The sequence below is a fragment of the Larimichthys crocea genome, chromosome VII, assembly GCF_000972845.2.
Source record: "Larimichthys crocea isolate SSNF chromosome VII, L_crocea_2.0, whole genome shotgun sequence".
Taxonomy (NCBI): Eukaryota; Metazoa; Chordata; class Actinopteri; family Sciaenidae; genus Larimichthys; species Larimichthys crocea.
The window spans coordinates 23129805-23157383 of record NC_040017.1 but is presented as its reverse complement, the minus strand read 5'-3'; the positions used below and the strand labels follow the sequence as shown (position 1 = coordinate 23157383).

Below are 27579 nucleotides of genomic sequence, written 5' to 3'. Positions count from 1 at the left end.
TGCCAAGCTGTCAGTGTCAGTCTCTTTCATATAACCACAGGGACCTGGTGGCTTTTTTGTTATGCTATTTGTTATAACATACTGAATATCTCTTTCCATATGACTTTGGGCAAAGTAAAATAGGCCATATTGGAGAAATTACCTTTCTTGATAATCACCTCATAAAACATCTAAAATAAAAGGCAGTGAAACGCATCATTCAAAGGAATATTTTGAAAACTAACATGAATAACAACTGGAGATAACATGACAAAAATCTCTGTATATGTTACATGCATGGTTAACAGTAATGGATGCAAACCAATTTTTAAACTGTTGAGTATTAAACCTGGCAATTCATGAACTTCCATTAATGCCAGTAAATTCTTAAAATTCTGCCTGTATTACCAGTTCAATTTGTCAACAGGCAGACCCTAATACCAACTCACCAGGAACACGACTTTGCTTTGTAGTTGACTAGGGGAATTAATCTGAGTGTAATAGGATTTGTTGTATTGCTTTGCATAGATGGCTATCCAGGGTCACCTTTGTGCCAGACTAATCAATGTATTCTCCACACTTGGAGCTCCAACTCTAACGTCAATAGCACACATTTATGTGAAGGGGGTAAACAAAATTAAAGGGTAATACAAGTCAGATGGTAAGGTGTACGTTAATATATGGTCTTAAGCAAAAACATTTCTTAAATGGCTCAATAACTGCAGTCTTAATAAAATAACAACCTTTAATAAACCTATTAATAAAAAAGGAAACCATCACACATTTGTAGGTTCTATTAACCTAATAGGCATTGTAATAAAATTATACATGGTCATACAACTCGATTCTCATTTAGTTTTTGGCTAGGCTCCGGATCCTAATAGACCAAGATGACATTAGGTCTTTTCACTGTTCAGCATGGACCATTTATTTATTTATTTATTTTGTAGAGAACTGAATCTGTTAGACCCAAAGCACCTAGAGATAGCGCAGTATAAACACAGGACTGAAAAAATATGACACTGCTTTGAAATTCATCAGAGCAAATTCAGCTCGATTAGTGTGCTCTGGTGATCCTGTTGCCCAAAAGTTTAATTAAGAGAGACACCTGGAGCAAAGCACCAATACAGCGAGTAACTTATAACCTTGCATTCCGTTCAGGCGTGCCAACTCACTCATGGGACACATAAATGGAACAAATACATTTTTAATGTAATTAGGTCCACCTGTGCTTTCCTGCCACCACTAACTATTATGTTAACTACATAACTCATTAGATTTTTTTGTATTACATTAATTTCAAATGGTTGTCAGTGTAGCTATACAATCTGATCTCAGTAACTCTTAAGTCCGCACTTAAAACCCACCTGTTTAAAATTGCCTTTTCCATCTGACTCAATTGCATTGTCCTATTTTAACCTGTTTTAATGTTGTATTCTTGTAATTTGATATACTTTTATGATTATTTTTGTTTGTTTCGGGTTATTTGCTGTCTACTTTTATTTATTGTAAGGTGTCCTTGGGTGACAGAAAGGCGGCTATGAAATAAAATGTATTATTATTATTATTATTATTGATTACATTTTTGAATAAAGACAGGAAACAGAAGTCAGGTAACTTCCTGCTGCCATCTTTGTTTTGGATTTAAATTTGCTAACTTGTTGTTGTGTTTGTTCAACTTTCACCGGTAAGAAGTATATAAAAACATATGTGTCTTTTATATGCTGAATATCTCTTTCCGTATGACTTTGGGCAAAGTAAAATAAGCCATATTGCAGAAGTTACTTTTCTTGATAATCACCTTATAAAACATCTAAAATAAAAAGGAATATTTTGAACTTTACTTGCATCTCTGAGCAGCCATGCGTAGCTCCATGAAGCACGTCGCTGCGTCCAGCCGCCCCCGGTGGACAAGCTCCGAGAAGCGGCCCAGCTTGCGGTCAGTTCCCCGGCTGCACGGCTCCATCGTCGCGGGCCAGCGCAGGCGTGGTGAGCGGGACTGCAGGCAGGGGGCGGCAACAAGGCGGTGACAGCAGCACAGTCACGGAGACGCACATCCAAGAGAGACACACATCTTTGTGTACACACTGCAGGTCAGTCAGCTCAGTTCACCGGCTGGCACCGACAACACACCGGACTCCCCCCATCACCGGAACTCTCTCGTGGAGTGGATTCTTGTTTGTGTTTTTTTTTTTCCGCGAGTCTTTCATTTCTTTTCTTTTTTTTTATTTTTATTTTTTGGATGCTCCAATCTAATTTATCATAAAGGGGAATAAAGCGCGTAACTAGCCGCCCGGTTTTTTTAGGGGGTTGGGAAATGACAAGCGAGAGAACCGTGACAATGCCGGGCTCGGTGTCGCTCTCGGACCGACAACCTCCTCCAGGTCACAGGCAACACGCGGCTGCAGTCACCGGTGAGACAGTGATGATGTCCGGCTCAGGTTCAGTGGTGCTCCCGGCTGGGATTATCAATCCATCGGTTCCAATCCGGAATATCAAAATGAAATTTGCTGTCCTCATCGGACTGATCCAGGTTGGAGAGGTTAGCAACCGGGATATTGTTGAAACGGTGCTGAATCTGGTAAGTAAACGTCTCCCCAGCCTTTCTCCTTTAACTCTGGACGCCTAATCCCAAATCTGGAATGCTTTCCAGCCTCAACAATAACACAATAATAATAAAAAAAAACTGTTCTTTCAACACCGAGACGGTGCAAAAATAATTATTAAATTATCTGCAGTGCAAATATGAGCAAGTGCTCCGGGATGTGTGCGAGTAAACACTGGAAAGTGACACATGCACACAGACAAAGGTGTGCTGAGGGATGAGGAGACACCAACACAAACCCAGTTTTCTCAAGTTTGCAACTTCACCGTGTTTGTTGCTTGTAAATGATGGAGCATGTCGATGTGGATGAGCTCAGTAAAGAAGTGCATGTTTGCTGGGATTAAAGTGTAATGGGGAGTAGTGCATAACCTGCTGCTGCTGCCACAGTTTGCTTCAAATGGCATTTATATTAATGTGAAAGTGATGCAGGTGAATGAAATCAGAGGGCATCCCCTGCTGTGTGTGTGTGTGTGTGTGTGTGTTAGTAGGAGATCCAGGGGGCCCAGACCTGAGGGTCCCTATAACATGCCCTGTTTTTAAGATGTTTTCAGGGAACGGGGGTTCAAAGACTGGTCTGTGTTTGGTGTTTGGCAGCTCCTCAAATATTCACGCTCATGACTAAAGTGTGAAAACTTGTGAGTGAATGATGATCATCACCTTCACCCTAGATTCATATTGACCCAGGGAATATGTTGTGTACAGCTCTCCTCCACTTTTTAACCAGGCATGAGGAGCGTGTTCTCATAATTTAATGTATGCCATTATTACAGATGCAGCAAAGCGAGAGGAGAGTCAGAAGTGATGACTGTCAACACACTGTTTTGGGATTTGAGCCCATGGTAACGCCAGGGTTAAGCAAACAAAGCCGGTTCCCTCCAGTGGTACAGTGTAGCACGGTATGAACAGAGCGTAGCAGCAGTTAATGGCCTACCTTGGCTTTGACTATCTGCAGTACTACAGCACGGCCTGTTTGCAGTGGTTTCGCCTCTCCTTGTTAGCACACTAGAGATTAATTACGACCTGTTCTGGCACAACTGAAATCCACTTTGTGGAGCAGGACAAATTGTAGCCCTTGGCATGTTCAGACATGAGAGCAGTTCTACAATGGCTGGAGTCTCGGACACCTTTGCCCTCTCGCACTTTGCCATGCTGTTTTCACAGGATGTGCTCAAGCAATAGCACGCTGTTGTCTAAACTGACTTCTGTTTTCAACAGACAATAGACTATAGATCCATCTGCACTGGACACTGATCTTGTATTAATAATTTATCCAGTTTGCTTTGTTCTGTTGACTTATTGAAGACAGAGCATAGTTAATGTCATATCTGCCTTTCGCTTCACATGCCCTGATATATAACATACAGCAGAGTTTTCTTGTCACATACAGGTCCCAAATAGCAGATTTAAATAACAAAGCGTATTGCTGGTTTGCTGTGGATAGCTATCAGGCCAGTTTGATTCTACTTGACTTGTTTGCAAACAGAAATACAACCTTAATATCCAAATTATGTGCATACAAATGAACCACATATAATGCAAGAATCTTGAGACCAGATGACACAGTAATTGTTATTATGTCTGCCTCTTCATCTAAATTACATCACAAAATGTGCAGCGAAGAGGGTGGAGAAAGCTGTCGTGCAAACAAGCTGCCTGCCTTGCAAGATGCCATGACAACAGGAATGTTTATACTGAGAAATTCATATTAATTTTGAAGTGCATAGAGGATCTGAAGATCCTGAAAAGTCCTTAACTGATTCTCATGGGGTCCAATTTAAGGAGTAATGAAATAACAATGTTTTTCTCCATCTCCAAGGAGCATATTGTAAAAATTATATGCAAGGGATCCTGGTCTGAACATCTATTATAAAAAAAAGTGTCTTATTCTGTTAGCTTTATATTTTGTTATATTTTAGCCTTGTCAAACCTCCAAGATGGAAAATCTTAATGTTAAAATGGATCTGGTATTACTGCTCCTTTACTAAAATGAGAGTCTACATAGAAACCTACCATCACTTTGTAGTTTATGGAACGTCAGGTATGTCATTAGATTTAGGAAATGGGTGCCATATTAACTGAATTAGACACGAAACACCTTCAGAAGGTAAAGCGATATATTGTAGCGCCCGAGGACTCTCAGCTCTGTACCAGAACTTCACTCTGTGCCAGAGTTTTTGGTCTCATCAAAATAGCATTAGGTAATTTGTTTGCTGCATTATTCCCGTTTAGGGTCATCGGGATCTGGAGTCCTTTCCAGACATATTATGGGCAGCAGTTGAAACACTGTTGACAGTTTGTCTGTTTAACTCATACTAATCATATAATATCAAAAACATCTCTAATATGTTGTTGTTGTGTGCCTTTAGGTTCAGGTACACCTGTGACCTTGTATAGTAATAATGATGATAATAATAAAAAGATAGTGTGTGTGACATATTATTTATTATACTACTTTTCCTATTAGATCATTGGATCAAATTATTTTCCCTAAGGTGTGAAAAATGATGGCAGCCAACATGTTTATTTTTAGTCAGAACACATAAGGCTAATGATGCTCTTAAGCTCTGATCATAAATAAAGGTTACATCTATACTGTACATGTAAGTGACGATATTTCTTGTTGTCTTGTTACTCATTAAGTTGGAAACAAAGTGGATTTGGCTCACACTCAGATGTGTAATTTACAGCCCCCTTTGTGACCCGTCAGCTGACTCACTGCTTTCTGCACGATGTGAAAATAACAGAGGGTATTTTTTTTTTTTACTTTGCTAATTGTCACTTGGTGAATCATTCAATGAGCAGTGCTCTGATGAAAGAGAAAGTCACATTACTCAACAGCAAGTCAAGTATGATCTGATGGCTAATGGGGAGAGGTGTGAAAAGAAGATGGCGTGACCTATGAAATTAGGAAATGGCTTTCACAGCACATCTTCATCTCGATCTTGACATTTGGGACTAACTGGGTTCTCATGTACTGTCAGCAACTGGTTGATAATAACACAAAAAGCATAAAATACACTGTTCCTTTCACTGTCATGTCAGGTCAGAGTTATCACCAAGCTTATTTTGGCTTTGTTGCTGCTCCACCCGAAATCTATTCTACTACCACTCACCCCCTGTAGACTTTAAAGGTCGCTGTTAAAAGTGGCAGATTCCTTGTTCATAAAGAAGCAACCGTCCCACTGTGCTTCAAACTACTTTTTTTTTCATACCAGTTGCTTGGATTCCAGTGGTTATGTTTCCATAGTGGAAAACATCAAACCACCCATAGAAACACTCCTGCAGGAACATTCCTGCAACACAATCCACTTATTTAAGATCCATTTCTATGCTCATGTTCCACATCTTCATATTTTTCCCAATTATGTCAAAATGTGGCAAAATACAGTTTATGTTTGTAGCTTGTGACCATAAATGCCCATGCCTGTCTCAAGGGACTGCTTAAAAGAAAGCAACAAGCAAGTACAGTGTGCAGTATTTGACAGGTTTTGATGAAAATCTGATGAAAGTTTATGCAGTAGGAATGGATTGATAAGTTTCTACATTATGAATGTGCAAATTCATGCACAGAGATATTAAGTGAAGCTGACCAGAGCTACTATTTTGCATTAAGAACAGAAGTGCCAACATGGTCTTTCAAGCCTACAGGGGTGGAGTGTTACTAAAAAGATTTTTGGTGGATTATCACTTTAATGACATGCTTCAAAAAAAGCTCTAAAAAGGGGGAATGCAGTTGCCAAAAAGGGTTTTACTAAAAACATTTACATAAAATATTCTGCTGCGAGGGACACGTTGCTCTTGCTACTATTCCCTTCACATCTGTCAGTGATTTTACAGTTTATTCATTCTCTTCATTTACAGTTACTTGCTCAGTCCCTGCCGCATGGAGGCCAATTTATTGCTCATTTGATATCATTTTGAATTACCAGCTTAAATACAAAGCACACCAGCGCGCTGAGACCCTTTGAATGAGAAATTGACAGATTCTCAGTATTTTCGTATGCCCTTCCTGCTTCGTTAAATATATGATCACCAATAGTTGCCAAATCAATTATTTTCATTAGCTTAATGGCATTACACACTGCACACACGCATACTGCAATTATCCTTATGACAGGCGCAATGACCCACATTGGGTTATGATTTGTAATCACTCATCCTTGCTGTTTCTGATTACAAGATGCTTTTGAGAGCAATTTCCCTGAATCAGAATCAAATAAAGAAAGTAAAAGCGCTACAGTGATTTATTTATATGAAACTTATTGTTACTACATCAGTCAGGGTGCTGGCCTTTTGTCACAGATGAGTTGGCATGCCTGAACTATTAGACTGCTCTTCAGGCCAGGTGTCATAGCTTAATGGATTATATTCTCTAAACAGGACTTTGCCACTGAGCCAGTCATAATTCATGATCTACCAGTTGAAATTGTAAACAACTTGAAATACATAAGAATCAACACTCTCTTTCTTAGAAACTATGTTTATATATTGCCTCTTATATAAGTTCAGGGGTGTATCCAGGAGGTGGCACGAACCACCCCTGAAACCTGATTGGCCACCCCATTAAACTATGACTGGTTGTCTGCTGGGTCAGAGGTGGGACCTTAGTTTGAACCAATTATTTAACAAGTAAACTGGACTTTTGTTTGTGAAACGTTATAAAACTTGTTCAGGATGCTTGACAAATGTATCTTGTTGCTGTGTTGCAAGAGGCAGCTAGTAATTTTTGTGACACATTTCATTGTGGCACATTTTCTGTAAGAGATTTAAGGCTTTGCAAGGTTTTAATAATACGCAGATATTGAGTTGTGAGACTGTCAGATTTGTCTGTTAGAAAACAAATGAAATATGTTGTTAGTGAACATTTGACTGGCATGTTTACTATCATTGTCTTGTCAGATATGTAAATTAACATCTCCTAATTTCCCTCCTCAATTTAGTTGAATGCAATTTTAGGACACTGGGTTGCTCTTAGTAAACCTTGTTTCTTTTTGAGTCTGGATTATTATTATTCTTTGTACCAGTCTCTCACTGGAAATCTTCTGTCATACAATATCTCTGCACGGTATCATAACCTGATCAGTATCTATAGGAACAAGTTTAATCTATGCAACCAGCAAATAGTGATAGTCTGGGGTTCCTTGGGAACAAAGGGCGATGCTTTGTGTATCACAGAGAAACCTGTGCATCTGAAGCTGAATTGTTGTAGTTGCTACAGCATGCCTCTGGCTATAGGAAGTCATTTATCCTACAGGTAGTTGGCTCAGGTCATTTTTAATCTTCTCTCAGTATTCTGTTACATTTGTATATTTCTCTCTCAGTGGTCAGATGGAGCAGTACCTAGCTGTCAGTTCAAAACTATAAGCAAACCATATGTGTCCAATCCACAAGTCTTGTGAGGATGTACATTTACCTGCACCAAGGACTCTATATTGCTAATAGGTATACTACATGAGAGTGAGTCTGTCTTTCTAAGGTAGCCCCAACGATGGACTGGCGTACTTCCCAAAGAGTGACTGAATTCTAGGATCAGCTCCAGCCCCATGCGAGAAAAAATAACCCTAAAGATAATTAAAGAATGTATATTTATTGGGGTGCAATGGCTGCCTATGGTGGGTGTATTGTGTGACCCTCAACTTTCCAAAATTATTTTTTCAAGTGAAAAGATAGAAATGAGATTGACTCATTAACACTTGTGCAATTGCAATAATTCATTGTGAGCATTGAGGACAACTCTCATTGACCACCATGTCCAAGAAGTTTCCTCTGACTTTGAACTCTGTATATTCCCTTTAAGTGACTAACAGTGGCACATCATCAATATAACAGGTTAAAAAAGAATTGCATGCCATGATTGCCTCTAATAATAACCCTACCCTGTTGGTGTGACACTTAATGACAATTGAACGTCATCAACACCTGAATACATCACAAAAAGTGAGAAATGGTGTGAAGGATTTTTGACAGCTTGATTATTGTAACATTGTTTAGGTGTTACACATAGTTTTTTTGTCTCATTACATATCTATGTAAATTGTCACTACATTTGTTTTAACATAAAATCAGTCTCAGTAGACTTTTAAAATTTATAAAACAAATGCAAGTGTAAAAGACAAACAAGATTGCAATACAACTCCGAAAAGGGTAGCAATTATTCAATTCAGTTACAGGTGACAGAAAATAAATAGCTTTTCAGTCTCCATTTTAAAATCTGTCAAAGAGGGTGGTGATAATCCATGAAGACTTTTGTAACTAATAAGTAGCAGTTTGTAGTCTGGCTGTAATGAAAGTGGAAGCCAGTGACATGAGGTTGTAAGAACTGTAGCCGCTGCATTTTGGACTAGTTGCAGTCGTTCTTCTGCTACAAACCTGAGAAGAACATGTCATAATCGTCCAGTCTAGATGAGATGAATGCATGAATTTAGATGATGCTAATTGGTGAACTTAGCCAATGTGGAAAAAAGCTGTTTCAGCTGTGTTGTCAATGCGCCTCTCAAATGTGAGTCAAAGGGGACTCCCAGATTTTTTAGTTGTTGATTTTGGAATAACAATAATACCGCTATCTAGGCTTGGAGTGGCATTTGGGCAAACCTGCTCATGAAAAAACATTTTCAGGTTGAATTGTTGCATTCATCTGGGAGAACAGACTTGGTTTTTGCAGAGGAATAGATGTTCCTTCACTTGCAGTCAGAACACGGTTATGGTTAGTTCTTGAGACTAAGGGAATTTCCTCGTCTTCATGTTGCTGTTGGAATAACTATTACTTTTACTATCTATCTACACATACTGCACTGAATATCACAATGCTTGCTTCCCTCCTCAAATAAAGTTGCTTGACATAAATTTACACCAGTGTTCTCTGAGGCATCTAATTCACTGTAAGCTCAATAGCCTTGATTGAAATTATAGATCTACGATCACACCTGTCAGAGGCAGAAAATAAATGGAAAAATAAGTGACATCATGCTGACAACACATTATATTAACATTTGTGACTACATCTGGCTTCTGTTGTTTTTTTTTTCCTTTTTAAATCCTCTGCGGTGATGAGGTCTGAAAAGTCACCGGATCAATGGGAGTTGGTATACTAAAGAAGTAAATTATAAAACAGCATCACATAATAGTAGTAAATCACTTTTTTTTGCTTCATCCTCAACTCATGTCCTTCGGAAAAAAGTAATGTCTCGCCTTTTGAGCCATTATAAAGCTCTCTTTAACAGTATATTGTACAAAATGAGACATCTGGAAAATATAAATTTTTGGGCTGTATAGCAGTCACCCAATATTCACAGATTTGACATAGATTTGTGGAAAGGTGCTGCTATTCCTTCAATTACTAATAAAACTATGGTCTCCATGGTTCAGTCCCATGTGAACCTTTAAAGGTCATCAGGTGTAGCCTCTTAGATCATCCTGCCTGACACTTCTTGTCACCCCAAGGTCTACATTAAAAAAACAAAGACCCATCAGGGTCGTCATTGTATGGAACGGCCTCCATGAGGAAGTTTGGCTTGTCCTTTATTTATTATATTATTATACATCATTGATTGAAGTATATTAATTTCAGTGTATGATGTTTTGTGCAGTTATGTTTGCTCTTTGGCATCCCGCTTCTAGTTAGTTCTGTGGCAAAATACTGATGTGTGTTTGATGTGTGCCTTCATATCTGCTCATTTAAGCCAGAGAATGTGACAGTTTAAGACCAGCAGGCATCTTTCACTTCCATTTCTGTTTATACAGTTTGGACTTCAATCTGGTAGAAGAGTCTCTTTTATCTCAATCGCAAATAAATGTTTTCATTCATATGATGGCTTAAGGGAAGGCTTTCCATCTCCTGCTCTGTGAAAGTTCTCATGTTGTGCCACACTAAAAAACCAAGCCGGCAATTTGAAGAGAAGCTTTGTCATCATAGCAACAGAAAACTGTGTTTATTGCAAAAAAAAAACATGTTTTCATATAGGGTATTAATCAGAAATGGAATCATAGCTGGCTTAAATTAATTCTTTTTTGTTTCATAGTGCTGAGTAAAAATCATTTGAACTGTAACAGAGAGAAGCTTTTATGTTTACCAACTGCCTTTTTTCTAAAGATATAAAAGTACTTGAATCTGCAGCTTTGCTGTCAAGAGACAATCAGTGCATCTGGAAATGCACGATAGATGAAAGACAAAGATTGAGACTTGTGTGTGGCTTAGTTGCTTTCAGTTATGGTTGGCCTTCACTGTAAGCATCCCTCTGCTGCTGTTGAGTCAATTGCGCACTTTGATCAATCTTGGATCGATATCACCTCTGGGCACTGGTACAATTTTGCAAATGTCACACTCCACAGCTGTTTTTCTGTGTCGCTCTTGAAGCATTACCTAATGGGTCCTTGCCTTTTTTTGCTGTTTACTGCAAACCCACTGCATGCATGCATGTGTTTCATTACCACGAGACAGTCTTTGTAATTGATTTACAGTCTCCTGTAGGTCATGTTGCAAAAGATCAGCTGAACTGACAAAAGTTTGCAGTGATTTGAAGAATGCTACTGACATTTCAGTTTGGTTCTGGATTTGTTAGACGTCATACCAAACGATTTTCAAATAATCTGAAACTTGTCATTTTTATTCCATTCTGTAGCAGACCTCCTGAAATGCCCTTGAGCATGATTCTCAGTACAGGTCCTTTTGTGCACCCAGACATCTGAGTTAGATGGAGTCAATGAAAGATAATTCAGCTACATGGACCATTTAAGTATCACATTAATGCTACATGCTCTATATGGTGAGATAATTAAGTCATTCATCAGGAAAAGCAGCGTTCACCTTCATGAAATCTTCACTTAGGCTTTCATATGTTCCAGTTTGAACCTCATGCATCGTGTGTGTGGGGGGGGGGGAGCTACAGTATGCTAAAATCCTGCTCCTCAGTCAAGTTATTCTCTACTAAGCCATCCAATTTCTGCCAAGAGCAGTTTCCTCTGATCTACTTCATGATAATCTTCCTAAGATTTGAGAGAAAATTGAAATTCTAATTCTGTGCAGATTTGTTTGTGTAAAAGTGATTTACCTGAACTGTTTATTGATTCAGGGAGCATGCTGCTGTATTTTCTTGTCCTCAATCAAGGACAAAGTGTATGTTTTTGTTTTTTTCCTCCAGCTTTTTGAGTTTACTCTTACACTCACTGCTCACCCTTCTTATCACGCTGCTACTCTCCTGCTACTCTGCAAATTAAAACAATTCTTTAAACGTGTATCCTCTGGTCGTTGTTTATAATGTTGCCAAAATAGGAAATAGGATAGTATCTCTAGATAACAACATCGGTATATTGGAATCGCTGTTGGGTATAGACCCTTTGTGGTTTCATTGATAACCAACAGCCAGTACCTTAAGGAAATGCTAAAGAGATAGGTCAAATGACTGTGCAAAGGCCATGGATCTATTTTCTCTCTGCTCTCCCTTGGGCCTTACTCTCCTCTTGCTATTGCTCATCCCTCTTACTCACTCATTCAGTGTTACCCCGGAGAGATGCTGATGTATATTATTTGGCTGCTGCCTACATTTGTGTCAGGGTGCATTCTGCGTTGCATCTCCCAGCTCAGTGGGACAATATTTACCACAGGCACAACTGACTCCTGGTTGGCAGAACTCTGTTGTCGTGGCTGACGCTGTCTTTCAGGACTTTTTTTTATTTTTATTTTTTGATACAAACGTGTTGTTGTGCTGCAGTGTGATGTGCAAAACTGTGCAAAATCCTGTTGTCAGAGAGGCGACAATGGAACAGCCTGCGATAGTAGAAATTTCGACACCCTTTTTCTTTTTTTAAAACTTTCTTTCTTTGTGCTCGTCTGCTCATTGTGTGATTGTGCGGTCACACCCACTAGACAGAGCTTTGAAGGCTGTTTGTGTTTGTGACCTTTTATTCAGGTCACATTTGTTTGCTCACAAATACACAGCTCACAAGTTCACAGTGTATACCAACAGAATCTTACTGCAACTTTCTTTGGGAATATTAGTCTGATTCTGAATTCAAATTATTATTTCTTGGCCGTAAGTGTTCTCAGCAGAATATCACTCTGTTTCTATCAAAGGCCCTCTGATTGGTTTTCCTTTGATAGTTCTCAGTCTCTCATTGAGAGGACATACATTGATGCCTAATCCAGTTTGGCAGCCCTCCTTCATCAACCAACATCTGAAGGGCATATTACACGAAAGTCTGTTCAAACCATTGTATATATTAGATCCTTTCCTCAAATTAGTCTGTGCAAGTGCTGCATTACAATATATAAGAATAAATTCAATCTCCTTTTACTCCTTTGGTTTTAGATTTTTAAACATTGCACTTTATATAGCAAAGCCACAGAACAGCAGGCTACATACAACACATGTTAGCATGGTCAGTCACTGAGCCATTGTTAAGCAGACATGTTTACAGCAAGGGACAAGTGTGTTGGACCATCAGCAGCAGCAGCAGCAATGTGCTTGCTCCCGGGTGGAGGTTGGTTTTGGCAGTCAACCAAATCCCAGCCTGGGTGTTAATGCGTTGTCTAGCCCCATAGGGATGAGGCCCTGCACACACACATGCTCATTTCTATGGAGATGAGCGAGCTGCATCTCTGATTAGGCAAACAGGCAAAGTCATATTGCTTGCCGCGGCAGGGTGACAGCCAGCGAAGGTAGCAAAGTGTCCACATCACAGAGCAGATGCAGCAAAGGCAAAGACTTCTTGATAATTAGAGGGTGAAGGTGCAAATAAAATCTATGGCGCTGTTCCTCATGATCTCTACTGATAAAGTCATGCTTGGAAATGGAAATGTTTATCTAATTTGTATCTAATAAGATAAGTTTTTCGGAGTATATGGATGGAAGCCAGGAAATCCTTTTTATGTGCTCTAATGTTAGAAAAAAGTTTTGCAAATGTTACATGTCGTCCAACTTGAATACCAACTTACAAATGAATCTGAAAGCAGCCAGCAGTGTAATTGGATGTTAGGCTGTGAGTGACTTGATGCTTAAATTGTCTCTGTGTCGAGGAATTAATGCTACATCCTTAAGTCATGAAATCTAGCAGATGGTTTTAAAGGCGGATAGCAAGTAAAATGCCTACAGTGTTTTAATAACAGCAGCTATCTCGCTATGACATCTGTCGACCTCACCGCTTGCACCTCTTTTAATCATTACACTGGAAAAAGTGATTTATTCAGATTTATTTAAATTATGGGAGGAAAAAGGAAAATCAAGATACTTTCTCAGCTTCCTTACTCCCTGAAACAAGGCTGCGATTAAAAAAAAAGGGTGCACAAAAAAGTAAGTTAGTGAAGCAAACCAAAGATGTGCACATATATAACACATTTCAGAGCACAGGATGTCAACGTGGCTACATTTGATCCGAATGATTTATTCATTTATTTAATAATCGTGCAGCTGTGGTGCCCAGCCCGTATTGCACGAGACAACATGACAGATGAACACATGACAAATCATAACATATTACATTTGAATTCATTCAACTTCATGACAGAAATGTCTTTTTATTTTAGATACAGTGTTCTTTGCCAACTCAATATATCACCTTATATCATATCAGCTATCGCATACCACTAAAACAAATCTGAGATGGCATTTGGTTTGATATGTAAAAGTTCCTGATCGTCTCTCTTTGAATGTGGCCAATTTCTCTTTCCATCTCTGCTTGTGACAGAACTGAGAGTAACCCACTTTATTGGTGGAGCATAAGGCATCTGAGGTCTGCATTAGAGGAAGTGACAGATTTATAATTCTCTGATGCACACGAGCCACTAGGCAGTTAATGATGTGTGCTGTGAATACAGATTTCTACATTATGCCTGACAAGGCTGGCGTTGTTGATGGGATGGTTCTGTTTCGAATATGTTAGTGTTATGTTTTCATTTACACTTCATTCCCTTTGGTCTTGAAGTGCTGCAGCGCTGTTGCCTGCAGTGTGTTGCCATTCGATGACTGAGGCCAGGGTGCCGTGTTCATCCTGCTCTCCTGCGAAGGCTTTGCTTTTGATAAAGGTTAGTGTAATCAATCTCCTAGATGTTTATATTTATTGCTCCAGTACAGCTGGGATGTTTCCATTTCCTGCTGATATTGAAGCATGAAGGGCTTTATAAGAGTAGATCACACACTGATTTAATATGGCTGAAGTAAGGGGGGGGGAATAATGGAGGGCTTAGGGGTAGTTAGAGTTTTAGATTACAGTTAATACTCAGGGATCAGCCTAATGAACGAAGACACCACCCATTTTTATGTCTCATTATCCCCCCTGCCACACTCTTAGATCTTTTTATAATTAGTCACTTGCGCATACTTTGTCTGCTGTCTGCGTGTTTTTCCATCTCGTTCAATGCGGTAACTTTTCAGATCCATTCGGATGGACTCAGCAGCTTGCTATTGAATATTTTAGGTATGTGCCTAATAAACCATCAGCGATGCATAGCTTCTGATTCAAATACCATTAAATGTCAGATTTTCTCAGCACAAAAGTGTTGCTCATACATATATTCATGAGAGAACACCTACATGGTCTACCTCCCTTGTTTAATTATATGATGCCAGCTTTTCTTCTTCTATATAGTCAATCAATTTCAGAAGTGTTTTTTTTTTTTAGTTGCAGGCTCATCAGGGTTTGTCTCTATTGTCTCCATTCTCTATTGTCTGGGATAATAGATCTAAGAATGATTCATGGTGTCATATAGATGACTTATTTGTGCCATTTCTAATTGATTTGAATAGAGAAGCGATGTGCTTTGATCACTGTTGTAACCAATTCTACTACCTATTTTCACTCTTCATCCATAAAATCCATTGTTTACACCAAAAACATGTGTAATTATGTGCAATTTACCTAGTCTGCAAACACGATGGAACAACAGTGGATACATTTTACTGCCTCAAACTGCGCTGCAAGTCTCTTTTGTGCCTTTAGGGATGCAGTTAAGTCTCTGTATGCTGTTGCATGGGCATATTGACGCCCAATTTCAAGCAAAGGCTAGATGCTAAATGTGTGTCTCTGGTTAATGCTATTAGCTGTGAGAGCTGGATTGCTTTGAAAGGAACATCTGGCTGGAGAGACTCACTGTTGCTCCAGAGTCTCAAGCAGAGAAGGATTACTGCAGTGGCATTTGGTTGAAGATGATTCAGCATGGAATTAGATGGCCTATATGGAACACAGCTCGGGACAGTGTGACAGTCTTACTCTTCTCGTTACGATGAATGCAGGGTGTTAGGAGTGGTGAAAAGCCGTGGAGATTGCTGAATCCCGGCATCATGCCTCTGACTGATAATGCATGCTTTGATTAATGTTTGAGTACTTTATCTCATAGCTGCTCCGTGGCTTTGGGCAGAAAATCCCCACGTTGGACACAGCTTATATTTGCCTGTTTCTATGAATTGTGTCAACCATATTTTATTTCTCTGCATTGTTCATACAGTGTGAGTCTTTTCTAAAGCTGCAGGCTGTTTTTTTTTTATTTTATCTATCCATACTATCAGTATCCCAGTCTCATCTTTCCCTACAAGCGTTACGCTATACACACAGTATGGGCGGAAAGATCTAATCCAACAATGGGAGGTAACGATTGTTATAAAATTGATTCATATCCCAATAATAACATTACACAATAGCAAAGGTAAAGTACAAAAACAAGTAAAATAGTAAAAAATTATATTTTTGTCTAAACATACTATAACATCTAACGTCTAAAACACCTAAAATGGCCCTAAAACAAATTTTCAAGGCACTGAAAAGGTGTTTGGGCCACTCAGCAACCTATGCTGTGGGATCATTTCTATATTATCTTGTCACCAACATCAAGGTTGTGTCTGGAAAATGGACAGCTCTTGTAGAAAAATATAAATTTAGGCTTAATGATATGCTAAGCAAGTTAAATTCTTAGGTTTAGATTTACTGTAGTAGTTTTTTTTTTTCATTGCCGCACTCACATTTCCATTCACATCCATACAAAAGCAAGTCTCCCTCTATGAATGTGCAATATTTCAAGGGGACTGCGCCGCAGCCAAACGAGCAGTGCAGATATGCCTCTTCAAGAGAGGATAAAAGTGCTTACCGGAGAGAGTGGCTCTGTATCCCAGGTGTAAGTTTTTGGAGGTGGCATATTTTCTCCTAGAAAGCACACCATTGTGATTATCCTACTGACAACCTTGTCTGCACACAGTTTAAATATGGGACTCTAACTGTCTGGAGAGAATCTGGGTGCACTATTTAGTTTACTGGTATTGCAGTATTGTCTCGTGAGCCCATGGATATGTCATCTCCAACTTAAAATGGTACCGCTGTTTTTTCACCCCTACAGTACCGGCGCCAAAGTTGTGTTCACCGGGTGTCCAAGGTTTAAATCGGGACATCCAGACTGGATGTTTAGAATAGACACCAACAATGCTGTTTGGCAATCATTTGCACAGTGTGACAGATACAAAGAGCATTGTAGTTGGTCATCAGTACATAATGCAGAGGTCTCTCTTTCTAGAAATTCCTTCATATCATGGTGCTAGTGCCAACACATTGTGTACACTGAATGCTGATTTTGCTGCAGAATGTGCATTTAACTCTCTAAATCTATATTGGACTAGAATGATGTTCCAGTAGAGTATTATGCTGCCTGGCTTGTTTTTGACAGCTGATTTTACAGTTTTGTGTTCGGTCAAAGCATTGAAAGCTTTTTTTTTTTTTGCTTAAGTCTCGGAAGAGCTTTCTTTTCTTTCAGTGGCGTATTGCCAGCCATGGCTGATGCAGGACTGTGTTGACCTTGAAGAAACCGCTGTTTCACCATACGAGGTAGTAGACGGAGGATTGGGAATGGGGTGAGGAGAAGTTCAGGACAGCCTCATTGCTACTCCAGGGCACAGGAGGACAGCAAAGCTAAATCCATGTGGCAGCTGCGCCTTCGCTTTATAACAACAATGTGTCCACAATGTAGGCATTAACGATGATTAGATTGTTCCAAGTTCATCTTCACGGCTAACAATAGGAGGGGTCCCTGTGGCTACAATCCTGCAGTGGTCATTGTTAACGTTTCCAATCAGCCGTGCAGCTCTGTGTCCATTACTCACAGCCAGCAGATGTGGTTTGTAGCTGTCCTAATATTTTTTTTCCTGTTTAAAGAATGTCTCTCCACTGCTATCCCTTCTGTATAAATTGGGTTCTTTTTACAGGTAGTCTGTATCCGACAGTCTCAAAGAACATCAGTGTGATTGAGTTTTTTTATAAAAACAGTTTATGTTCATGATGTCCCCAAATGTATCGACCAATGATCCAGGGGTCAGTGTTTTTTCAGTCTGTTTTCCTTGCCCTCTGTCTGGCTGCGCTGGAGTCAAAGCCACTTCTCTGGAGCGCTTTTATCTGCCTGACTTTATTAAGAGTGTCGAACAAATTAGTGAGACACAACAGGCTCAGAAATGTCCTTGAGGCCTAAAAGTAAATTTGCACTGCCAAGTCTAACAAAGTTGTACATCAAATCTCTGACAGTCTAAAACTTTCCCAAACCCCCAGTGATCCTGTGTCGTGCTGACTAATCTTTACCCTCTGTCTTAGAACCACCTGTAGATTTTTTTTGATTACTGAACCACCTTTTTGCCTTGGAAAGCAGTAGCAAGTACAGATTTTGAAGGTGGAACTGGCTTGCCTGCAGAAACCCGAGACACTACATTTGAAGAGATACATTTTGATAATTACAACGTACTGCTTCTTGAGCATCAGTCTCTTCATTGTTCGGCCACTTATCTCTGGAAATGTCACAGAATGAAAGTCTGTATAAATGAGCCACTTCATCAAGGGGCTGCACCTGACTCAGAATTCTGTCACTCCAATCAGATTTAGTTGTTAAATACGAAGCTTTGACTATTCATTATTTATATTTTTTCAGTTCAGCAGCATATTGAAGTCATTAAAGCCTACCTCGTGTTTCAATGCCTTTCCTCACAATCTGTCATATGGGAACATCCAATTTCCACACAGTCCGAAAAAGTGAAAGTGTGCATCCTGCTCATAGTTCAGGTGTCCACTGCTGACAGCTGACAGCACCATCAAATGAAGAGTCAATCACAGCGGATGGCAGTAGAGGAGGTTGTACTGGCCTCTGTTTTTATCACCCTTCTCTCCTGGTTGGTTTTTGTGGTCACTTTGGTTTCTAAAGTTTACAGCCTGCCATGCTGTTGCTCCTGCACTGCTCTGCGTGCACTGACACAGCTAAAAAACAAAACAAAAGTGCAATTGAGATTCAGCTGACAAAATGCAAGGCTTCACAACCGATGACTCAAATCGATTTTTTTTCAGGGGCAGCTCTAAAAGTGTTTTTTTGGTATTATAGGTGAGACACAAAACATCAACCATTTCAACAACACAAGAGAGTGACAGGCCCAAGAGATTTGACTTTTTCTGTGGAGTTAAGGAATAAAATTCATCTTTCAGAACAGACTAATGACAAGTCTAAGCATAGGAGGTCTGCTGTGTGAATTATGGTTGCATGCCTAAAATATCATGTGAATATATTTATTTTTGTTGTCTACCTTGGGTGTCTGTCTGTAGTGTTTATGAGACGCAGAGTTTGGCGCATCTTCTTCCTCCTCCTGTGGATTCTTTCTCTGTGAGAGTCTTCAACATGCAGCTTTGAATGACAGTTTGGCCATGATGGAGGAGTGGAGCGAGCAGGGTTTAAAAATGAACACCTGCCATGAGCCATATGTTGGATAATAGTTTAAGTTTGGTAGGTGGTAGTTTAAGTGTTTGTCTTGGTAACATTCCATGCATGTTTTTAAAAAGATCTTCATGGGAGGCAGACAGGAAATGGCGGGAGAGAGGGTGGGTGTGTCATGCAACCAAGCGGCACCCTTCGTGGCTGTGGAAGTGCCAAAAACTGCAGTTCCTTGAATGGCCACTTGAGGCTGGCTAAAGAATGGGTCAATCTCCATAAGCCCCCATGTTAAAACGTCCAACTTTACAGCAGAAATAATCTCTGTTACAGACTGGTACAAAAATAGTTTTTGGTCTCTATAGCTAATTTCCCCATTTATGCCAACATGACGAAGTTGTGCATGGCCGCATGCCATTACAGGTGGCTTGTTTGCGTCATTCAGCCTGCCTCAGGTCTACTGACAGTCCACGTCTTTGCTGATTTTTTTAGATTAGTTGGGAGGCAGAAGAGGCAAGATTGCCAACATGGCGGCGGCCAAAGCCACGACATTTTAAAGTGTCAAAACGGCTCTTCGGAAACGTGTGGGTGAGGTCATGGATATGACGTCCATTCTTTATATTGTCAACACTAAAGGTCGCTGCGTTGATGTTGTTACGTGGCATGCGCTGTAACCACTCGACTACAGGGCTGTTTTCACACTTTGTCCCTGCTGACCGAATATTGTGTGAACAGAAGCATGACTCTATTTAACAGACAGCTGAGTGTCCACTGGTTCGCCATGAAGTGGAAGCAAAAACTCAGACACACCTTTTTCTTCTTTCTGTATGTTTTGAGCCCCATGAACAGATTTCTGTAAAAAAATGTAACTTTTCTTCAGTTAGGGATCTTTTGGCAGGTAAACTTTTTTAATTTACTGACTTGGCTGGTAAGTCGAGATGTAAAACATTGTGAAATTTTGTCCTTCTTTTTGGAAGGCAATTTTGGCAATCTGTGCTCACTGAACAGCAGCTCAGAGGCTGACTTGGATGATCCACAGAGCCCCATGGACCGCTTGGCCCCCGTCTGAAACCTGTCCCGAACCCAGAGCGCCCTGTCTGACGAAACAACATAATTTACTCCTTAATCCTAAAGATCTAATTGGTTGGAAGAGGCATCAGAAAAATCTTTCAGGCCAAAAAAAGTTTGCAGTGCTATTGAACCAGAGAGAGACTAAAGGAAAGAATTTCTGTTAATGATTTTCTTTGTATGAAATTAGACCTGTCATGTTAGGCACATTTTCACTACATGATTGTCGTAGCTATGTGATTGTAGTGTAGGGTGTTACGAAGGGAGAATAACCATAAGAGCCGCTACCTTAATGATAATATAATGAAACTCTGGAGACTGACGTGACTTATTAGCTGATCGTTTTGTAGACATGGCACTCACTTTGTTGGAGCTGTTGGAAGTATATCAATGCCGTCATGTTACAAGAAGTTTCTTCCCTGTTTGAGTACAGACAGCGGCTGCAGAGAGCACACCAACCTGGCAAAACAGCCAATTGTAATTTGGGCCTGTCATTTAATTACTGATGGGATTCATGTTAATTAACAGCTGATGTGACCTGCCACCGCCATTTGTCGTTTTAACCAGTGGAAGTGAGTCAGTGCTGGCTTTAAGCGAGAAGCTGCTCCGAAGCTGCTTTTCACTACATGCCACAAATGATTTTGCATTACTTCTCACTGTGACACCTTCACTGTGATGAAAAGGGCAATGCATTTTCACATTGCATAGTGACAAAAATACATTTCAGCACGTCAACTGCATTTACCGTACGGCGTCTACTATTGTGAATTTGTGAGTATTCCGCTGCTGTGTTGTCCCAGTGAAGTCTTGTTCATTCATTCCCTCCGACAGCTGTCATTTCAGTGAGTGGGAGAGATTTTTTTTGTGTGCTTCCAGCGGGCCGAGCATGTTACAGGTTTGAAACCAGTGTTCTATTGCCGGTTTATGAGATTGAGTGACCTGTTATATGAGGGGTCATCTTGAGCTTGGCAGGAGAAAAAGAAAGAAGGAGCTGGGGAGTGACAGAGGAGAACAGAGTGTGGTGAAGAGGAGAAAACGTGCTCTACACAGTTCATCAACCAGGCTTCATTACCCTAAAGCCTCTAGTATACAATTCACAACTCCATCGGTGCACACATTTATTTACAGTCCTGGAAGTATATTAATACATATCATTGATATTCATAAGAGCTGAACATTTTGCAAGAATGCATTTTTGTGTCTATTGAAACAAATACGACACACACAGCATCATTAACATTAATGAAGCGCGCTGCTGTTTTACTCAATGCTTGTAAACATTCAGTATTAAACATTACTGTTGATCTGTTTCTATGCAAACTGTGAACAATTTTTATTTTTTAATAAATGTCTGCTGGACTCCTTGTGAATATGAATGCAGAATCGTGTAGTCTGATGTTCCTTTGCTGTCATACTTAGCTGTATTTGTTCCTTCAGGCAGCCTGTAGCCCTTTTGACTGCATGGCTGGACCTCACTGTCTTGTTTCAATTTGTCATCTGTCATGTTGGACTACAAATGAATCTCATTTTAAATTATGGATCTAAACGTGCATGCATATATTTACTGACAGAAATGCTGAGTTACTGTGGGATCCATGGTTTGTCTGTGTTATTATTATTATTATAATGTTTTATATAATACGATCTGACATATTTTGAGAGAAAACATAATCTATGCTGGTTTTCTGAAAACAATCACACACGTGATGACTTCATCATGATTGGCAAATAAAAACTCATCTGTATTTACAACATTTACCCAAAAAAAAGAAAAGAAAAGAGCAGTAATGTGTTCACAGCTCATGCTACAGTAACCAGTTTAAAAATTGATATAAGGCAATTCAACTTAATCCTGACGGCAGCCAGAGCTTAACCAGGTTTTTTCTAAAGAAGTTATGATATTTACACGCAGCACACAAAAACTGGATTAAGAATGAAATTCTCCAAGGCTGTAAGTGTGGCCACTGATTGAATCAAACTCCCGCTCTTAACACTCGTCAGTTCAGCTCCAAATAACCTCTCGTCTGTCTGCGAAGCCTCCAGAATGACACTTCAGGGGGGGCGGGGGGACAGTCGGTCCCTGTCAGTACATTCATTCTCAGTCAGAGGGCAGCTGGTCCTTCCAGGTCCGTCTCTGAGTCAGTGGTGTTGTGGACGATGTGCCTGTGTTTCTGCACTGAGCCGTGTGATTGCCATGTGTCAGAGAGCATGGCCAAGTCTCACTCTGGGCATCTGCAGATTAGTGTGTGTTGCCTGAGTGACCATGTTTCCTGGCTGTCCGGTCCTCTCCACTCCTTTCCTTTCCACTCAGTCTTAAGATGCTGGCTGCTATTCTGAACACACTCCAACTGTGATACTGTTTACGGCACACAGACATTAAATAGTGCAGTTTGAAGCCTTATATGATGATTATTAGACTTTTAGCTTTTGGTGCGCTGCTGTATTCCTGACTGTTACACCTGTTGCAAATGTTGGCAGGCATGTAACTAGAGCTTAGCTATGGTTTACTTGCTCAGTTAGTGGCTTTTGCCCAGTGTATAATTATAGAAGCATTGAAGATTTGCTTTTCCCCTCCTTTTCTGGAGGTAATTGCTGCGTTTTTTGACAACAGATGATGTGAAGAGCTTCGCGCTGTGGGAAAACTCCTCTCTTGGCACCGTAGGGCGTCTGCTGTTTCACAGCCATCTGGCTCCTCTGTCTGTCTGTCCGTTTAGACTCAGGTTGCTACACCACATGCCAGTCTATCTATGATTTAATAAATGTCCACGTGCATTTATGCCCATAAATTAGATATAACTGGCAAACTAAGGAGAAAATTGCACATGATTTCCATCCTACGCTTGCAGTAATTCCTACACGTTTTTTCTCTATTCATCACACGTGCTGACACCGCTGGGGAACACCAGTGGTGTTTTGAGCGTTGCTGCTTTTGTTCTCGCTTAAGCTGTGGCAAAAAAGATCTTTGGGAATCTTGCTCGGCCCTGAGCTGGCAAATAGCTCTGTTTTACATGAAATACTGACTGTGGCTCATGTTGAAACGTGCTGCTGACACATGAAAGCTTTAGCATTTCTGTTTTAGTTCAAGTAGTTTTGAGTGATTCATGATGAACTAAAGCAAATTACAAAATGAATTTGCTGACAAGCAATGCTGAAACATAATTTGAAAGTTCTGCTGGGTAGAAATCCCCTCAGCTGTGGCAACATGATGAAACAGCACGTCAGTCACGCAATAATTACTGTGCTGCGCTCATTTCTTTTTGGGATACTCATCTATATACTCCTACCCCAAGCAATGAACAAACAAACTGCACCAGTTAAAGTAGGTAAATCCAGCTAAATATCCATATACCCTGCGGAAGCAAGTCCTGCATGTGCACTGTCTGCAACACTGTCTGGAAGTGATCCGTGCATGTGCATGGGAAGGATACATTGTTGACATTGCTCCTGTTTTTAGGGAGCAACATTCTGCTCAGCAGCCTCATGATGTTGGGCAGATTGAGGCTGACAGGTTGTGTTGATGCAAGTAATTACACAGTAGATCAAATAAGACTATAATAGAGCCATCAATCACTGTGCCGAGACCATGCCACACTCGTACACATGCGCACACCCACATAAACACACACAGAGACGACACACACAGGGTCTGCAGTCTTTTTTCTTGGACAACCTTCTTAAGAAACAGCGAGTTTATGTCTGATAGGTTCAGTTTTAATCTTATTTTCCCAGCATCTGTTTACTCCGTCGGAAATGTTGTTTTTTTTGATTGATTTTTTTCAAGTTGTTCCTTCAGTGTCAACAGACTGTCAGTAACAGCGTTCCATGCAAATGATTCCAGCTTGTTCCTGCTGTCATTTATTTGTTTTTGCTGTTTGATAACCTGTTTGACATTCAGCTCGAGAGAAAAGTGAAAAGCACTTTGTCTTTGCTTAATATAACCTGAGCACGGGCTGTTTTGTTTTTATATTGCGGTGGCTCAGGTTCAGAGGAGCTTTCAGAGCTTGTAAAATCTCTGCTGCAGGAAGGGAAAGGAATTGCCTCCCTCTCCGACTTTGTCACAACAGGGTCCAACAATTGTGGAACTGGGGGGCGAACGTATGATATCACTGAATATTCTGGCAAAGCCTTACAGCTTGTTACAAGATGAGACAGAATTTTTCTTTTCGTGTTGGAGTTGTACATATTCGCATGCTTTAATACACGATACATGTATGTAGCCGTACCCTGCTTTTCTCCATAGAGCAGCGACGCTGAGCTGTGAATTATTCATTCACTTTTCATTTTCTCCCAGCATGAACATGACAGACCGGGTGGAAAAGGAAGGTTGAAGTATGAGGAAGCCAAGGAGAGGTGCACCTCTTTTTCTCCTGGCTGGCTGTCCTGTTCATTGTCACTAAGTGAATGTAGCAGCTTGGACTCTGTTACTGAACCCTATAAATATTTGGACAATATCAGTTGTTACTGGATGTGAAGCGATGATACAGTGACAGAGGTTAAAGTGTGGACTGTCAGTACTGACTAGAGAAAATTTTATTATATATTACTGTCAGGTTTTTTTTTTGATAAAAGAGAATAAATATTTCTTCAGGAAACAATATTTTCCGAGAACTCTGTGGCGATCTGATTCACACCTGGTGTTTTCTTTATGATTTTGTTTTTCACCCATATTTTTAACCCCAGAAAAACCTTGATTCCTTACTAACACAACCTCATTCTTTACCGTGAGTAATTAATAAATAAATAAATGAATAAAAAAAAATAGCCAAAACCAAAACAAAAAGGTATTTTAAAAAGATTTTTCATATTGGCTCTTTGTTCCGTTTTCTTCTCCACTGTGCAACTTCGCTTTTTGATTCCAGACTTCATCCATGTTAGGCGTGAGGGTTTATGTCAGCACACCAGCAGCATGCATCCTTTTGAATTAGAAGGATTAAAGAACCAGCAACCTGTCTAGCCTGCCTCAGATACAATTCAGCTACACTGATTTCATATTCCACCTGGCATGAGAAGAAGAATTACGGATGATACCAGCAGCCACGAGTAAATCCCCACAAAGGAGCAGAGATTTCTTCATTTTGCTGTAAATGCCGGCCTTGAATACAAGACTAGTTCTGTAATGGACTTTCACTGCATGATGGAATTCTCCTGCATTGTCTGACTCAATGTTCATGTATTCGCACTTTAACGCAAGTATGTTGCCGTTCTCACCAAAAGCGTCAAGTGAAGCATATGGGGTCCAGCATGGGATGACATTTGTGCTTTTGTCACTGGGTAGTGAGCATGAATTTTTGGACTGACAGCACAGGCAGGTGGGGCAGGCAGTAAGCAGTCAAGTAATTACCCTGCAGGACCAGCGGGTGAGGAAGACAGAGCTGTAAGGACGCAGAGGTGTGGATATTGGCTGAAGTGGCCTGCCTGTCCTTGTGGAGGTGACTGAGTGGTGAGAGAGGGCAGCTGGGGCGTGAAGAAGCAGTTGAGGGCAAGGCGCGCAGCATTTGTCGTGGGCGATGAGGATACGCGCGGTTAGTAGATGCCTGCGGATACAGCATACAGATTGGAGCGACAGCATTTGACAGTAAGCAGACTGACGGACGACAGCAGACAGAAACAGACTGTCAATCACAAGAAATTGTCAGTGTCTTCAGGTATTGTCTGGAGAAAGCCATGCAACATCCTAAACCCTGCTTAGACACACTGCTGTTCTTATCACTTCCTTCGCTGTTTACTCCTTGTTTACTCCTCTTACTCAAGCTTGACCATCCCTCCATTTTCCGTAACCACTTATCCTCATCAGGGTCGCGGGAAGCTGGAGCCAATCCCAGCTGACTCTGGAGTCAAATTCTCTAGATATAATTGGCCAGATCATTATATCTATTAGACTGTGATTAACATGAGGTTTTGGCCATCAGTGGCATTAAAGGACAGTGGGGCCCTCCCTCCCACTCCCAGCAGCATGCCTTTTGAAGTTCCCATGAAGCTGTTAATGTACCTGCAGTGAGAGATGACAGGGTACCCTACTTAACCCCTGCTTCACCCTCATGCTGAATATGCAAAACTCTCCCTGTTCATTGCTGCTACAAAGGCACTCATAATGAGCTTAAACATCTGAATAATTGTGCTCATCCGATGGCTATTAGAGAAAGCTCTAACTAGTATATAATGATACTTGGACGACCAGTGGCTTAATTCAGTTCATCTTCAGCTGCCAACCCCGTTGCTTTTTGTGTTGCCCTTCACGATGCCACAAGACCCTGTGCACACTAACCCCTTTCAGCCCTTTCATCTGTAATTACTAATGTAATTTTACACTGTGGCAAAGTGTTTTATTTTGTGACTAGATAATATTAGATGTGGTTCTACATCTTCATCCTAATAAACCTCCTCCTTGGGTCCAGATTTCCATCCAGTATCTTGAAGAACCTTGACGTTACAGGAGAGGAGAGCTCTTCTTGACATTGTGGACCTTGTTGGGTGTACATTGTCCCCAATGTTCGAGAATCTCTGTCAGTAGGGCACATCAGGTATCTCCAGCATTTGAAGTATAGCCATTGGATGGTTGCTTGGTGCTACGTGTAAACACAAATTACTTTACAGAGAGAAAAAGATTAGGGAGGGATTTAAATGTGCTTGCCCCAGGCGTGGATCTCTGCGTGTGGGAATCAGAGAAACTGAATTGGAAAAAAAAAGGGAAAAAGGTGGGCGGGTGTTTTATGATGCACATGCTGGTGTGAGTGTTGAAAGTAAGAGCTACTGTATGTTTTTTTTTTTAGAGCTCAGCAATTTACATTTTCCCTTCTGAATTTTAATGAGAAAAAATGTATGCTTTCTTTATTTACTCAGCTAATTGTAGATAAACCCAGTGGGACACGGCTTTACTTTAATACTTCCCCTGATAGGTGAAAATCCTTACTCGCTATAATGCAGAGAGCTTTGACCGCCATACACAATTGCAAGTATATTCTTGTGATTTTCATTTCCTGAAAGGACTTCCACGGTGCTAGAATAAAGGCATCAGCGCTCTGCCCTAAAGACGGTTTTATTGGTTGCTTATCATGCTTAGGAAGGACAATGGTTAGAAGCAGAACAGCTACAACAGACAGTGAATCAATCCCTGATGCTGTTGTTCTGTTTCTGTTTTGTTTTTTTCCTCTTGATACCATCGAATTAAACGGAGACCGCGTCAAAGAATCAGTATTTTTTGACAACCCAATCGTTAACTGGATAACACATTTGCAAAACCAGTAAAGCAGCATGGCCTCCTGTCAGGGTGTTGATA

At 40.4% G+C, this 27579-nt stretch overlaps 1 protein-coding gene across 3 annotated transcripts in view; it reads left to right on the top strand.

The window, feature by feature from the left end:
- The first annotated feature begins 1831 nt into the window (after nucleotides 1–1831).
- Nucleotides 1832–27579, top strand: part of nbeab (neurobeachin b) — a 185000-nt gene continuing 159252 nt past the window's right edge. For all 3 annotated transcript variants that reach the window (XM_027280396.1, XM_027280395.1, XM_027280394.1), the window contains exon 1: nucleotides 1832–2560. In XM_027280396.1, coding sequence (XP_027136197.1) covers nucleotides 2297–2560 — 264 coding nt within the window. In that variant the 5' untranslated portion in view covers nucleotides 1832–2296. The remainder of the gene's footprint in view (nucleotides 2561–27579) is intronic.